Source organism: Somniosus microcephalus, chromosome 7 (assembly GCF_052327205.1).
Source record: "Somniosus microcephalus isolate GS21.2 chromosome 7, FLI_Smic_1.0, whole genome shotgun sequence".
Classification (NCBI taxonomy): Eukaryota; Metazoa; Chordata; class Chondrichthyes; order Squaliformes; family Somniosidae; genus Somniosus; species Somniosus microcephalus.
In genome coordinates, this window is record NC_140993.1 from 4,957,767 (window position 1) to 4,972,684 (window position 14,918).

The 14,918-nt window shown below is 49.3% G+C and overlaps 1 protein-coding gene across 5 annotated transcripts in view; it reads left to right on the forward strand.

Moving 5' to 3' along the window:
* Nucleotides 1-14,918, forward strand: part of asb10 (ankyrin repeat and SOCS box containing 10) — a 57,280-nt gene that overhangs the window by 22,036 nt on the left and 20,326 nt on the right. For all 5 annotated transcript variants that reach the window (XR_015078944.1, XR_015078945.1, XM_085992169.1 and 2 more), the window contains 2 exons: nt 8,197-8,464; nt 10,973-11,477. Coding sequence is in view for 3 of the 5 variants with exons in the window: in XM_085992169.1 (XP_085848295.1) it covers nt 8,197-8,464; nt 10,973-11,477 (773 nt within the window). In the remaining 2 variants the exon portion in view is untranslated. The remainder of the gene's footprint in view (nt 1-8,196; nt 8,465-10,972; nt 11,478-14,918) is intronic.

Sequence of the window (14,918 nt, forward strand, 5' to 3'; positions counted from 1 at the left end):
CGACCAACGCTCGGTTGCCTTCATGTTTAATAACAAGCTGAGGGGCAAGATCAAGAACGACAAAATCTTGAGGTGGAGAATCGAGCTTTCCACCTATGATTATGAGATCTTGTACCGGCCCGGTAAACTGAACGACCCCCCTGATGCTCTTTCACGCATTACATGCGCCAGCGCGCAAAGTGATAGACTTCAGGCCCTCCACAATGACCTCTGCCACCCCGGAGTCACCAGACTCTACCATTTCATTAAGGCCCGCAACCTGCCATACTCCATCGAGGAGGTCAGGACCATGACCAGGAACTGCCAGATCTGTGCTGAGTGCAAACCGCACTTCTATAAGCCGGACAGAGCAAGCCTGATCAAGGCCACCCGCCCCTTCGAGCGTCTGAGCATCGACTTCAAGGGGCCCCTACCGTCATCCGACCGTAATGTGTACTTCCTCAACATCGTTGATGAGTACTCCCGTTTCCCCTTTGCCTTCCCCTGCCCAGACATGACCAGTAACACGGTCATTAAATGCCTGAACAAACTCTTCGCCTTGTTCGGGTTCCCGAACTATATACATAGTGACCGGGGCGCCTCCTTCATGAGCGAGGAACTCCGTCAGTTCCTATTGGAGAGGGGTATTGCAGCAAGCAGGACCACCAGCTACAACCCCCGAGGGAACGGCCAGGTGGAAAGAGAGAACGCGACGGTATGGAAGGCCACCCTCTTAGCCTTAAAGTCTAAGGGCCTCCCAACCTCCCGCTGGCAAGAGGTCCTCCCGATTGCGCTGCACTCCATCCGGTCACTACTTTGCACTGCCATTAACACCACCCCCCATGCTCGAATGTTTGTCTTCCCCAGGAAGTCGACTACGGGAACCACCCTACCAACCTGGCTGACCTCTCCGGGACCCGTCTTGCTGCGAAAGCACGTGAGGGCCCATAAAACGGACCCCCTGGTCGAGAAGGTGAACCTCCTGCACGCCAACCCCCAGTACGCCTATGTGGCTTACCCAGACGGACGGGAGGACACTGTCTCCTTACGAGACCTCGCACCCTCACCCCCCCCTCCCAACCCCCCGAGTCCAGCCGAGGTAGACGGCATGCCGGAACCCCACGAGCCTTTGCCGACTACGCAGACACCAGCTTTAACACCGGATAATGTAACACCGCCGCTGCGACGATCGGAGAGGCTAACGAAGCCTCCGGACAGACTGACATACCAGAGCTGGTAATACACTTCACCCCGCCGGACTCTAATCTAAACAAGGGGTGAATGTGGTAAACCACTGTTATAGTTATCACTGTATATTGTTCTCACTGTTCTCACTGTCACATCACTACACGAGGTCGCCTCTTGTCGCACTGTTATACCTGGGCTGACCACCTCCGACTCCGCCCATTACCTGCCCAGGTATAAAGGTAGCTGACTGGCTAGTATTCCTCCCTGTTGGATCGGATCACCCACGAGGGTGGGCTCTGTTATTTAGCCAATAAAAACCTTCAGTTACGTTCTTAACTCGTCGCCTTTTATTGGACTAATTGATAGGCATATCAATACTTATAAAACATCTTCGGATTTTCCTTTATTTTGCTTGCCAGTGTTATTTCATGGCCCCTCCTTGATCTCCTAATTTCTTTTTTAAGTATCCCCCTGCACTTTTTGTACTCCTCTAGGGCTTCCTCCGTCTTTAGCCTTTTGTATCTACCAAAAGCCCTCCTTTTTTTCCTAATCCATTCTCGTATATCCCCTGACATCCAAGGTTCCCTGTGGTTTTTGGAACCACCCTTGACCTTTACGGGAACATGTTGCCATTGTATGATCTCAATCTCCCTTCTGAAAGCCTCCCATTGCTCCGATGCGGATTTTCCTACAAGTAGCTGATCCCAGTCCATTTTGGCCAGATCCTGCCTTATCCTATTAAAATCGGCCTTCCCCCAATTTAGAACCTTTATTTCCGGCCCATCCCTGTCCTTTTCCATGGCCACCTTAAATCTTACCATATTATGGTCACTATCACCAAAGTGCTCACCTACTAGCACTTTTTCCACTTGGCCGGCCACATTCCCTAGAATTAGGTCCAGTACCGCCCCCTCTCTTGTAGGACTTTCTACATGCTGGCTCAAAAAGCTCTCCTGGATGCACTTTAAGAATTCTACACCCTCTGAGCCTTTCACACTCTGACTATCCCAGTTAATATTGGGGAAGTTGAAATCCCCCATTATTATTACCCTATTATTTGCACATTTCTCTGAGATTTGCCTACATATCTGTTCCTCTATCTCCCCCTGACTGTTTGGAGGCCTATAGTACACTCCCAGCAAAGTGCTTGCCCCCTTTTTGTTTTTAAGCTCCACCCATATGGCCTCATTAGAGGACCCTGCTAATATATCATCCCTCCTTACTGCAGTAATTGACTCCTTAATTAATATTGCGACACCCCCTCCTCTTATACCTCCCCCTCTGTCTCGCCTGAAGATTCTGTACCCCGGAATATTGAGCTGCCAGTCTTGCCCTTCCCTCAACCATGTCTCCGTGATAGCAACAATATCATACTCCCATGTGTTTATCAACACCTTCAGTTCATCCACCTTATTCGCAAGACTCCTTGCATTAAAATAGATGCCATCCAGCCTTGCCCTTATATATTTGCCCTGTCTACCAAGCTGACTTGTTTTTTTCTCTATAATTGGCAGCACATCCCCCCCTATTTCAGCTCCCCTCTGTATCCCATCCCCCTGCCAAGTTAGTTTAAACCCCCCCCAACAGTGCTAGCAAACCTCCCCGCAAGGATATTTGTCCCGCTCTGGTTCAGGTGCAACCCGTCCGACTTGTACAAGTCCCACCTTTCCCAGAAGCAGGCCCAGTGATCCAGGAAAGTAAAACCCTCCCCCCTACACCAACTCTTTAGCCACGCATTCATCTGCTCTATCCTCCCATTCCTATACTTACTAGCACGTGGCACTGGGAGTAATCCAGAGATTACAACCTTTGAGGTCCTGCTCTTTAATCTGTTACCTAGCTCCCTAAATTCTTGATGCAGGACCTCATCCCTCTTTTTACCTATGTCGTTGGTACCAATGTGGACCACGACCATTGGCTGTTCACCCTCCCCCTCCAGAATGCCCTGCAGCCGCTCAGTGACATCCTTGACCCTGGCACCAGGGAGGCAACAAACCATCCTGGATTCACGTCTACGGCCACAGAAACGCCTATCTGTTCCCCTTACTATAGAATCCCCTACCACTATTGCTCTCCCACTCTTTTTCCCCCCTTCCTGGGCAGCAGGAGCACCCCCAGTGCCAGGAAGTTGGCTGCTGCTGCCTTCCCCTGGTGAGTCATCCCCCTCAACAGTATCCAAAGCGGTATACTTGTTTGAAAGGGGGATGCCCGCAGGGGTTCCCTGCACTACCTGCCTGCCTCTGTTGCTCCGCCTGATGGTCACCCCCTGTGCTGCCCTGCCCTGAGGCGTGAACAACTCGCTAAACGTGCTATCCACGAGCCTCTCAGCATCGCGCATGCTCCAAAATTCATCCACCTGCAGCTCGAGCGCCGCAATGCGGTCTGCAAGTAGCTGCAGCTGGATGCATTTCCCGCACACATGGTCGTCAGGGACACTGGCAGCTTCCCTGATTTCCCACATGGAGCAAGAGGAGCAGAACACGGGTCTGAGCTCTCCTCCCATGAATTACTCCTTTAATTAATTAAAAAATTTATTCAATACCCCAGTTACAGGTATACTCTAGGGCGCTTTATTTACCAACTGTCCCCACTACACCACAGAAATGTAACACCACAGAATTCAAGCTTGTATTGAAAAGAGAGAAATACTCACCAACCAATCACTTACCTGCTCCCTGGTGACGTCACACTTGGATTACTTTTTACCTCTCTCCTCTGCTGTTGATTTGGTGTGCCTCTGCCTTGGCGCCGGTTTTTATACTGGGCTCACCTCCGCTGCTGCTGCTCTCCCCCGAACTGGTCGGGCCTCTGCCTTGGCGCCGGTTTTTATACTGGGCTCACCTCCGCTGCTGCTGCTCTCCCCCGAACTGGTCGGGCCTCTGCCTTGGCGCCGGTTTTTATACTGGGCTCACCTCCGCTGCTGCTGCTCTCCCCCGAACTGGTCGGGCCTCTGCCTTGGCGCCGGTTTTTATACTGGGCTCACCTCCGCTGCTGCTGCTCTCCCCCGAACTGGTCGGGCCTCTGCCTTGGCGCCGGTTTTTATACTGGGCTCACCTCCGCTGCTGCTGCTCTCCCCCGAACTGGTCGGGCCTCTGCCTTGGCGCCGGTTTTTATACCGGGCTCACCTCCGCTGCTGCTGCTCTCCCCCGAACTGGTCGGGCCTCTGCCTTGGCGCCGGTTTTTATACCGGGCTCACCTCCGCTGCTGCTGCTCTCCCCCGAACTGGTCGGGCCTCTGCCTTGGCGCCGGTTTTTATACCGGGCTCACCTCCGCTGCTGCTGCTCTCCCCCGAACTGGTCGGGCCTCTGCCTTGGCGCCGGTTTTTATACCGGGCTCACCTCCGCTGCTGCTGCTCTCCCCCGAACTGGTCGGGCCTCTGCCTTGGCGCCGGTTTTTATACCGGGCTCACCTCCGCTGCTGCTGCTCTCCCCCGAACTGGTCGGGCCTCTGCCTTGGCGCCGGTTTTTATACCGGGCTCACCTCCGCTGCTGCTGCTCTCCCCCGAACTGGTCGGGCCTCTGCCTTGGCGCCGGTTTTTATACCGGGCTCACCTCCGCTGCTGCTGCTCTCCCCCGAACTGGTCGGGCCTCTGCCTTGGCGCCGGTTTTTATACCGGGCTCACCTCCGCTGCTGCTGCTCTCCCCCGAACTGGTCGGGCCTCTGCCTTGGCGCCGGTTTTTATACCGGGCTCACCTCCGCTGCTGCTGCTCTCCCCCGAACTGGTCGGGCCTCTGCCTTGGCGCCGGTTTTTATACCGGGCTCACCTCCGCTGCTGCTGCTCTCCCCCGAACTGCTAAGTGGTGAATTAATTAAAATTAAAACATTTTTTCCACAGCTTTATTATTTTTAAATACGTTAAAGCAAGGTAAGTTTATTTTTAGCCACGTTAGAATATAAAATTATTTTTTTCAAAAATTTAAATTATTGTTTAAAATAGTTATTTAATGTAATTGATAGTTTATTTAAAAAATGTGATTTTTTAAAAAATTTATTTGAAGGTTTAGTGCTATTTTGGGGCCGTAGTATTTATAAGTCTTGACAGCACTTCCTGTCAGGCTTCTGAATGGTACATTCCCTGCTCCGATTGGCTGCCCGTGGCCCACGTGATCCCAGGGGACGCAGATGCAATATAATGTTGGAAAGTGTGAGGTTATGCACTTTGACAGAAAAAATCAAAGAGCAAGTTATTATCTAAATGGAGAGAAATTGCAAAGTGCTACAGTACAAAGGGATCTGGGGGTCCTGGTGCATGAAACACAAAAAGTTAGTATGCAGGTGCAGCAGGTGATCAGGAAGGCCAATGGAATCTTGGCTTTTATTGCAAGGGGGATGGAGTATAAAAACAGGGAAGTCTTGCTGCAGTTATACAGGGTACTGGTGAGGCCACACCTGGAATACTGCGTGCAGTTTTGGTTTCCATATTTAAGAAAGGATATACTTGCTCTCGAGGCGGTTCAGAGAAGGTTCACTCGGTTGATTCCAGAGATGAGGGGGTTGACATATGAGGAAAGGTTGAGTAGGTTGGGACTCTACTCAATGGAGTTCAGAAGAATGAGAGGCGATCTTATCGAAACATATAAGATTGTGAGGGGGCTTGATCGGGTGGATGCGGTGAGGATGTTTCCACTGATGGGTGAGACTAGAACTAGGGGGCATAATCTAAGAATAAGGGGCTGCCCTTTCAAAACTGAGATGAGGAGAAACTTCTTCACTCAGAGGGTAGTAAATCTATGGAATTTGCTACCCCAGAGAGCTGTGGAAGCTGCAACATTAAATAAATTTAAAATGGAGATAGACATTTTCCTAGCAGATAAGGGAATTAGGGGTTACGGGAAGAGGGCAGGGAAGTGGACGTGAGTCTAGGTTCGGATCAGCCGTGATCTTATTGAATGGCGGAGCAGGCCCGAGGGGCCGTATGGCCTACTCCTGCTCCTATTTCTTATGTTCTTATGTTCTTATGAACTAACTACACCCCTGGGATAGGCAAGCACTGCGCGCCGGCAGCTGGACCAGGCCCCGGATCGGAATTCCACGGGCCCTACAGCTCAACGGCCGGCGAGCAAGGTAAGTGCAGATCGGGGGCTTGCACCCGCAGGAAGCCCTCGACCCGAATTTCTGGGCCATTGTGAATAGCTGGGGTCCTAGGACCGATCCCTGCGGTACCCCACTAGTCACTGCCTGCCACTCGGAAAAAGACCTGTTTATTCCAACTCTTTGCTTTCTGTCTGCCAACCAGTTCTCTATCCAAGTCAATACCTTGCCCCCAATCCCATGTGCCTTAATTTTGCACGCTAATCTCTTATGCGGGACCTTATCGAAAGCCTTCTGAAAGTTCAAATACACCACATCCACTGGTTCTCCCTTATCTATTTTACCAGTTACATCCTCAAAAAATTCCAGTAGATTAGTCGAGCACGATTTACCTTTTGTAAACCCATGTTGACTTTGTCCTCCCTCCTCACAACTGTAATTGTTTCTTTAATCAATACTCCGACCCCCCCTCCATTTTTATCCCCCCTCTATCTCGTCTGAAAACCCTGTAACCAGGAACGTTGAGCTGCCAGTCCTGCCCTCCTTTCAGTCATGTCTCAGTAATAGCTTTAATATCATACTCCCACGTGCCTATCTGTGCCCTCAGCTTTATTCCCTAGACTCCTTGCGTTGAAGTATATACCATTTAGCACTGCCAAACTCCCTTGTTGTCTATTTTATAGCCTTTGCGTCTAAAAGGAGGTAAGAGAGGTAGAGAGGCAGAGAGGTTTAGGCAGGGAATTCCAGAGCTTAGGGCCCAGGCAGCTGAAGGCACGGCCGCCAATGGTTGAGTGATTATAATCAGGGATGCTCAAGAGGGCAGAATTAGAGGAGCGCAGATATCTCAGAGGGTTGTAGGGCTGGAGGAGATTACAGAGATAGGGAGGGGCGAGGCCATGGAGGGATTTGAAAACAAGGATGAAAATTTTGAAAAGACGCAAAGGCTATAAAATAGACAACAAGGGAGTTTGGCAGTGCTAAATGGTATATACTTCAATGTAAGGAGTCTAGGGAATAAAGCTGAGGGCACAGATAAGCACGTGGGAGTATGATATTAAAGCTATTACTGAGACATGACTGAAAGAAGGGCAGGACTGGCAGCTCAACGTTCCTGGTTACAGGGTTTTCAGACGAGATAGAGGGGGGATAAAAATGGAGGGGGGGTCGGAGTATTGATTAAAGAAACAATTACAGTTGTGAGGAGGGAGGACAAAGTCAACATGGATTTACAAAAGGTAAATCGTGCTCGACTAATCTACTGGAATTTTTAACCGGGAGCCAATGTAGGTCAGCGAGCACAGGGGTGTGTATATGTCCTACGTACAGTTTGGGGTACACAGTCTGTGGTGTGTATATGTCCTACGTACAGTTTGGGGTACACAGTCTGTGGTGTGTATATGTCCTACGTACAGTTTGGGGTACACAGTCTGTGGTGTGTATATGTCCTACGTACAGTTTGGGGTACACAGTCTGTGGTGTGTATATGTCCTACATACAGTTTGGGGTACACAGTCTGTGGTGTGTATATGTCCTACGTACAGTTTGGGGTACACAGTCTGTGGTGTGTATATGTCCTACGTACAGTTTGGGGTACACAGTCTGTGGTGTGTATATGTCCTACGTACAGTTTGGGGTACACAGTCTGTGGTGTGTATATGTCCTACATACAGTTTGGGGTACACAGTCTGTGGTGTGTATATGTCCTACGTACAGTTTGGGGTACACAGTCTGTGGTGTGTATGTGTCCTACGTACAGTTTGGGGTACACAGTCTGTGGTGTGTATATGTCCTACGTACAGTTTGGGGTACACAGTCTGTGGGAAGGAATTGATTGAGAAAGAGATCATTTTGGTAAAGTGTTGACCGGGATACAAGTTCCTGCACTAGCAATTAGATGTTCAGCACGAGGCCAGACATGGCACTGAGTGAGACTGACACCGCAATGCAGCAGCCCTTACCCACTACAAATAAACAGCCTGTTGCTTCTTCTTCCTGCAGGGATCTGGTCCCTCTGTTACAAACAGGAGTTCACCACCCCACTGCAGATCACATCCAGCCGGGGCTATGTCAACTGTCTCAAGCACCTGCTGACTTGCGGAGCGGAGGTAGACTTCGCACCAGGGGGGAAGACTGCGATGCATGAGGCGTGTGAAAATGCGCAGGCGGAATGTGTGCGGCTGCTCCTGTCCTATGGGGCAAATCCAAACGCCTTCTCCGAGGATGGTTACACCCCACTCCACCTCTGCTCATCTCCAGAATCCTTGCAGTAAGCTTTCTCTGCGAGAGGTGATAAACTCCAGTACAGGGAAGGCGAGTTGGGAAGATTATCCTTTGGGAGTCTTTCAAGAGCAGAAGAAAGTTTGGAACAAGAAAAGCTTTCCTTTGGGCCAATCAAACCCTTTCCATTGGGCCAATCAAACCCTTTCCATTGAGCCAATCAAACCCTTTCCTTTGGGCCAATCAAACCCTTTCCATTGGGCCAATCAAACCCTTTCCATTGAGCCAATCAAACCCTTTCCTTTGGACCAATCAAACCCTTTCCTTTGGGCCAATCAAACCCTTTCCATTGGGCCAATCAAACCCTTTCCATTGAGCCAATCAAACCCTTTCCTTTGGACCAATCAAACCCTTTCCATTGGGCCAATCAAACCCTTTCCATTGAGCCAATCAAACCCTTTCCTTTGGACCAATCAAACCCTTTCCATTGGGCCAATCAATCCCTTTCCATTGGGCCAATCAAACCCTTTCCATTGGGCCAATCAAACCCTTTCCATTGGGCCAATCAAACCCTTTCCATTGGGCCAATCAAACCCTTTCCATTGGGCCAATCAAACCCTTTCCATTGGGCCAATCAAACCCTTTCCATTGGGCCAATCAAACCACTTCCTTTGGACCAATCAAACCGACTCCTTCAGCAGTTCATGCTGGACTTCTTCAGCCATGGGCCCCTCTCCTGCCAGGAAACATCTAACCTCTCCTAACTCCAATGATGCGTTGATCGCCTGTTCTCCGCAGGTATTGGTTCAGAGTGTTTTGTAGTATCTTCATTCCACTGCTCTTTGTGTCAGAGGCAAACTTTCATCTCCTAGACCCTTTCAGACTTCCTTCCCCATCAAGTCCTCACGGCGCCCAAAGACCATCTTAAAATGAAGGTGCCATGGCTGCTGCCTAATAATGGGTCTTCATTGACATGATCCTATTTGGATGGTCAAGAACACAGAGAAGGTAAGGCAGGAGGACTCCTCCCACAGCCAGGAGTTGAGCAAGGCAAAGACATGGAGGCAGAGGAGATTCCTGTAGAACCAGCTCGTAGGCAGTTAAGAGCCGAACGGCTGATGCTCGCTGTTAACACCTTCAGCGAAGTGCCCCGTCCACCCAATCCTCACCACACACCCACCACACATGGACCAAATGAATCCTCACCAACACTGGCCTCTGCACCAACTCACCACCCATGGATCGCATTTCTCTCCTGCCACCACCTGATTTTACAGGGAGGCGCTGTGGCTCGTGAAGGGCGTGGGAATTAATGCTGGGTCCGTCGAGTCATCGGGACGCCTGCTATCTGAAACAGGTTCCACAACCCTGGCATTCTGCGGCCAGCTGGCCAGGGGGAAAGTGATGAGGTTGTTTCCCCTGTGAACAGGGCAGCAATCGCCTGCTTGATACGTCTGCTCACTGCAGATTGATTGAAGCTGCTGATGTCCCCTGTGCATCTTGGGATGAGCCAATCACACAATAGCCCAGCGACAGACACCAGCCGTGCCGACCCTGTGCTGGAGCTCAGACTCCAGCTAACGGCACGATTCTGCCATTGCCTCCCCGGTGAAGTGCAGCCGGCAAAAGCAGTTTCCTGCCAATGTCTTTCTCTTTGATACGGCTGCATGGTAGGACCAGGCTATGACCTGCCTCTGGTGCTGTCTGACCTCTCGGCCTCCTTTCGTCCTCTTTATCCTGCAAGTAACATAAAAATAGAAGAATCACCAATGAAATGCCCAGTTCCAAAATGCTTAATTGTACAAACTGCAAGTCTGGCAGAAAAATACCTTTTTTTAAAAACTGTTGTGTTTGGTGAGCTGTGATTAGCTGTTGTGTTTGGTGAGCTGTGATTGGCTGTTGTGTTTGGTGAGCTGTGATTAGCTGTTGTGTTTGGTGAGCTGTGATTGGCTGTTGTGTTTGCTGAGCTGTGATTGGCTGTTGTGTTTGCTGAGCTGTGATTGGCTGTTGTGTTTGCTGAGCTTTGATTTGCTGTTGTGTTTGGTGAGCTGTGATTGGCTGTTGTGTTTGATGAGCTGTGATTAGCTGTTGTGTTTGCTGAGCTGTGATTGGCTGTTGTGTTTGGTGAGCTGTGATTGACTGTTGTGTTTGCTGAGCTGTGATTGGCTGTTGTGTTTGCTGAGCTGTGATTGGCTGTTGTGTTTGATGAGCTGTGATTGGCTGTTGTGTTTGATGAGCTGTGATTGGCTGTTGTGTTTGCTGAGCTGTGATTGGCTGTTGTGTTTGATGAGCTGTGATTGGCTGTTGTGTTTGGTGAGCTGTGATTGGCTGTTGTGTTTGCTGAGCTGTGATTGGCTGTTGTGTTTGCTGAGCTTTGATTTGCTGTTGTGTTTGGTGAGCTGTGATTGGCTGTTGTGTTTGATGAGCTGTGATTGGCTGTTGTGTTTGGTGAGCTGTGATTGGCTGTTGTGTTTGGTGAGCTGTGATTGGCTGTGGTAGGATGAGTTTGATGAGCTGTGATTGGCTGCGGTTGTGTAACTGCAGCTGTTGTTGACAGATGTGCGAAGCATTTATTGGAGTTTGGTGGCCACGTTAACAGTCGGACAGAGGACAAGGATGACACAGCCCTTCACATCGCAGCCAGGTTCGGCCTGGAGGAGCACGTGGACTTGTACCTTGGCTATGGAGCTTCCATCAACAGGATGAATGACTGTGGTCAGTCCCCACTGCACTGTGTGTGTGCACAGTCCCACAGCAAGGAGGATGTGGAGAGATATTACCGGGTATGCAAGCAGCTGATAGAGAAGGGAGCCAGTGTGATGGCGCTGGATGAGGAGAAGCAGTCTGCGCTGCACCTGGCCTGTCGCACAGCCAACTACAGGGTGGTGGATCTGCTCCTCCACAAGGGCATCGACGTTAACCGCATGGACTACGGTGGGAATGCACCCATGCACAAGGCATTGCAGGCCGTAGCTTACAAACTAGAGCATGAACCCGAACGCACTGTCCGATCCCTCTTAAACTACGGATCAATCCGCATCTGGCCAGGTGCTATTCCGAAGGTGAGATAAACACCCCATTTGAATAAAAACTTTAACTAATTGAATTAGTTCAGGCTATTAATAAGTAAATAAATGAAGAAGACTCGAGATGGCAGGGCAGGCTGTGTGTCGGGGCTGTAGTATGTGGGAGTCTGTGGACAGCGAGACTGTCCCGGATTCCCACATCTGCAGGGAATGTCTCTGGCTCACAGTCATTGAGCTGGAGTGTGAGTTAGAGACACTCCGAAACATAAGGCAGGGGGGTGGATTTCTGGACAGTTTTATCCAGAATACAGTCACACCCCAGAGGAAAGCGCAGGCTCAGGAAGGGGAGGGTGTGACTGTAGGGAGACGTCTAGCGGAGAGGTTGAGAAGGAGGTCCCGTAGACACTGGTCCCGTCCAACAGGTACGATGTGCTCGCTACCTGTGAGGACAAGGAGAAAGACTGCGGGGAGGACAGACACAATGCAGACCAAGGCTGTCCGGGGGTGTGGTGTGGTGGGGGGGGGGGGGGAAGCAGAATAGAAGTGTGGTAGTAATAGGGGACTCTATAATTAGGGGGATAGATAACGCCCTCTGTAGCCATGAACGAGAATCCCGAAGGGTGTGTTGCCTACCTGGTGCCAGGGTAAGGGATATCTCGAGGCGGCTGGAGAGGAATTTGGAAAGGGAGGGGGTAAATCCAGTTGTCATGGTCCATGTCAGAACAAACGACATAGGTAGGAGCAGGGAGGAGATCCTGCTCAGGGAGTATCAGGAGCTGGGAGTGAAATGAAAAAGCATGACCTCGAGGGTAATAATCTCTGGATTATTTCCCAAACCACGGACAAATTGGCAAAGAAGCAGTCAGATCAGGAGAATTAACATGTGGCTAAAGTGCTGGTCTAGGAAAGAGGGGTTCCTTTTCATGGGACAGGGAGGAGCTGTACCGATGGGGCGGGACAGGATGGGACCAGTGTCCTAGCGGAAAGGGTAAATAGAGAGGTGGCAAAGGCTTTAAACTAGTAAGAACAGGGAGGGATGTAAAGAAATGAAACAAGCCTAAATATAAACAAAACATGAAAGGAGAGCATAGGAAAGAGTAAAGTAAGGGGGGGACATTGATAGCCAGGGAATAAATAGAGTTATAGAACAGCAGTTTAAAAAGATGGTTAACAATAAACTGAGAGGAACTGCTAGTAAAAATGAGTTAAACTGTCTGTACAGCAATGCACACAGTGTCTGTAATAAAACGGAAACTGGAAGCAATCGTGCGTTGGAAGGAACCAGACATAATAGGGATTACTGAGACATGGCTACAGAAAAATCAGGACTGGGAATTAAACATTGCCAGGTATAACAGATTTAGAAAAGATCGGGAGGGAAAAAGGGGAGTTGGAGTAGCTGTACTTATTAGGGATAATATAATGGCAGTAGAAAAAAGTGACGCAGCTATCAGCAAGACAAAAATAGAATCCATATGGATAGAGATAAAAGATAATAAAGGATCAATCACACTAATAGGCGTAGTCTGCAGACCACCTAATAGTGGAGGTGGAGGAAGAGATATGCAAACAAATTAGGGAAATGAGTAAAAAACATAGAATGATAACCATGGGAGATTCCAACTACCCTGATATTAATTGGTCAGAAGAGGTAGGTAAAGGGGATGAGGAAATGGAGTTCCTACAATGTGTACAGGACTCCTCTCTAACCCAATATGTAAAAAGCCCAGCAAGGGAGGATTTGCTATTGGACCTAGTAATGGGGAATGAACCAGAGCAGATAAGAGAAGTAAAAGTAGGGGACCATCTAGGCAATAGTGACCATAATATAATACACTTTAAGATGATAATTGAGAAGGACATAAGTGATGAAAACCAGGATAATACATTGGAGAAAGCTGATTTTGAGGGGCTGAAAATAGAACTTGCGAAAATAAAATGGACAACAATATTAGCAAACAACAATGTAGAACAGCAATGGGAAACATTTAAAACGGTGTTCAACAGAGTCCAGGAAAAATTTATTCCGCTGAAAGGAAAGAACAAACTAAACAATAATGAGACTCCATGGAGGAATAAAGACATAAAGGAATAATTGAGGGTAAGGAAAGAAGCATACATTAAGTACATAGACAGCAGGGGAGTCATAGAGTCATAGAGACATAATGGCACAGAAGGAGGCCATTCGGCCCATCAAGTCCGTGCTGGCTCTCTGTAGTGTAATCCAGTCAGTCCCATTCCCCCGCTCTATCCCCGTAGCCCTACAAGTTTATTTCCCTCAAGTGCCTATCCAGTCTCCCCTTGAAAACATTGAGTGTCTCCGCTTCCACCACTTCCGTCGGCAGCGAGTTCCGGGTCCTCACCACTCGCTGCGTAAGAAAGTTTTTCCTCACATCCCCCCTGTATCTCTTGCCCAGAACCTTAAATCTGTGACCCCTAGTCCTTGTACCATCAACTAGTGGGAACAGCCTTTCCCCATCTAGCCTATCCAAACCCGTCTAATTAGAACATAAGAAATAGGAGCAGGAGTAGGCCAATCGGCCCCTCGAGCCTGCTCCGCCATTCAATAAGATCATGGCTGATCTGATCATGGCTAACCGCCAATCCACTATCACAGAACCATCTCCTGGATCTAACAGAATTAGACACACGAAATAGGAGCAGGATCAGGCTACACGGCCCCTGGGCCCGCTCCGCTACCCACAGGGCCATGACCGATCCGAACCTAGACTCATGTCCAAATTCCTGCCCGCTCCCCGTAACCCTTAATTCCCTTTACTTCTAGGAAACTGTCTATTTCTGTTTTAAATTTATGTAATGATGTAGCTTCTACAGCTTTTTGGGGCAGCATATTCCATGGACCTACCACCCTCTGAGTGAAGTAGTTCCTCTTCATCTCAGTTTTGAAAATTCTTGTACACCTCTATCAAATCACCCCGCAACCTCCTTCGCTCTAATGAAAACAAATCCAGCTTCTCCAACCTGTCCTTGTAGCTAAGATCCCCCATCCCCGGAACAATTCTGATAAATCTCCTCTGCACCCTCTCAAGGGTCTTCACATCCTTCCTAAAGTGTGGTGACCAGAACTGGACGCAATACTCCGGTTGTGGCCTAACCAGTACTTTATAAAGGTTCAGCATAACTTCTCTACTTTTGTACTCAATACCTCTATTTATGAAGCCCAAGATCCCATATGCTTTGTTAACCACTCTCTCAATATGTCCTGCCACCTCAGGGACCTGTGCACATCAACTCCCAGGTCCCTCTGTCCCTGCACACTCTTTAAAACTGTGCCATTAAGTGTATATTGCCTCTCCCTGTTCCTTCTGCCAAAATGCATCACCTCACACTTCTCTATATTAAATTTCATCTGCCACTTGTCTGCCCATTCTGCTAGCCTTTCTATGTCCTGTTGCAGTCGATTGATATCATCCGGACTGTTTGCCACACCCCCAAGTTTGGTGTCATCGGTAAATT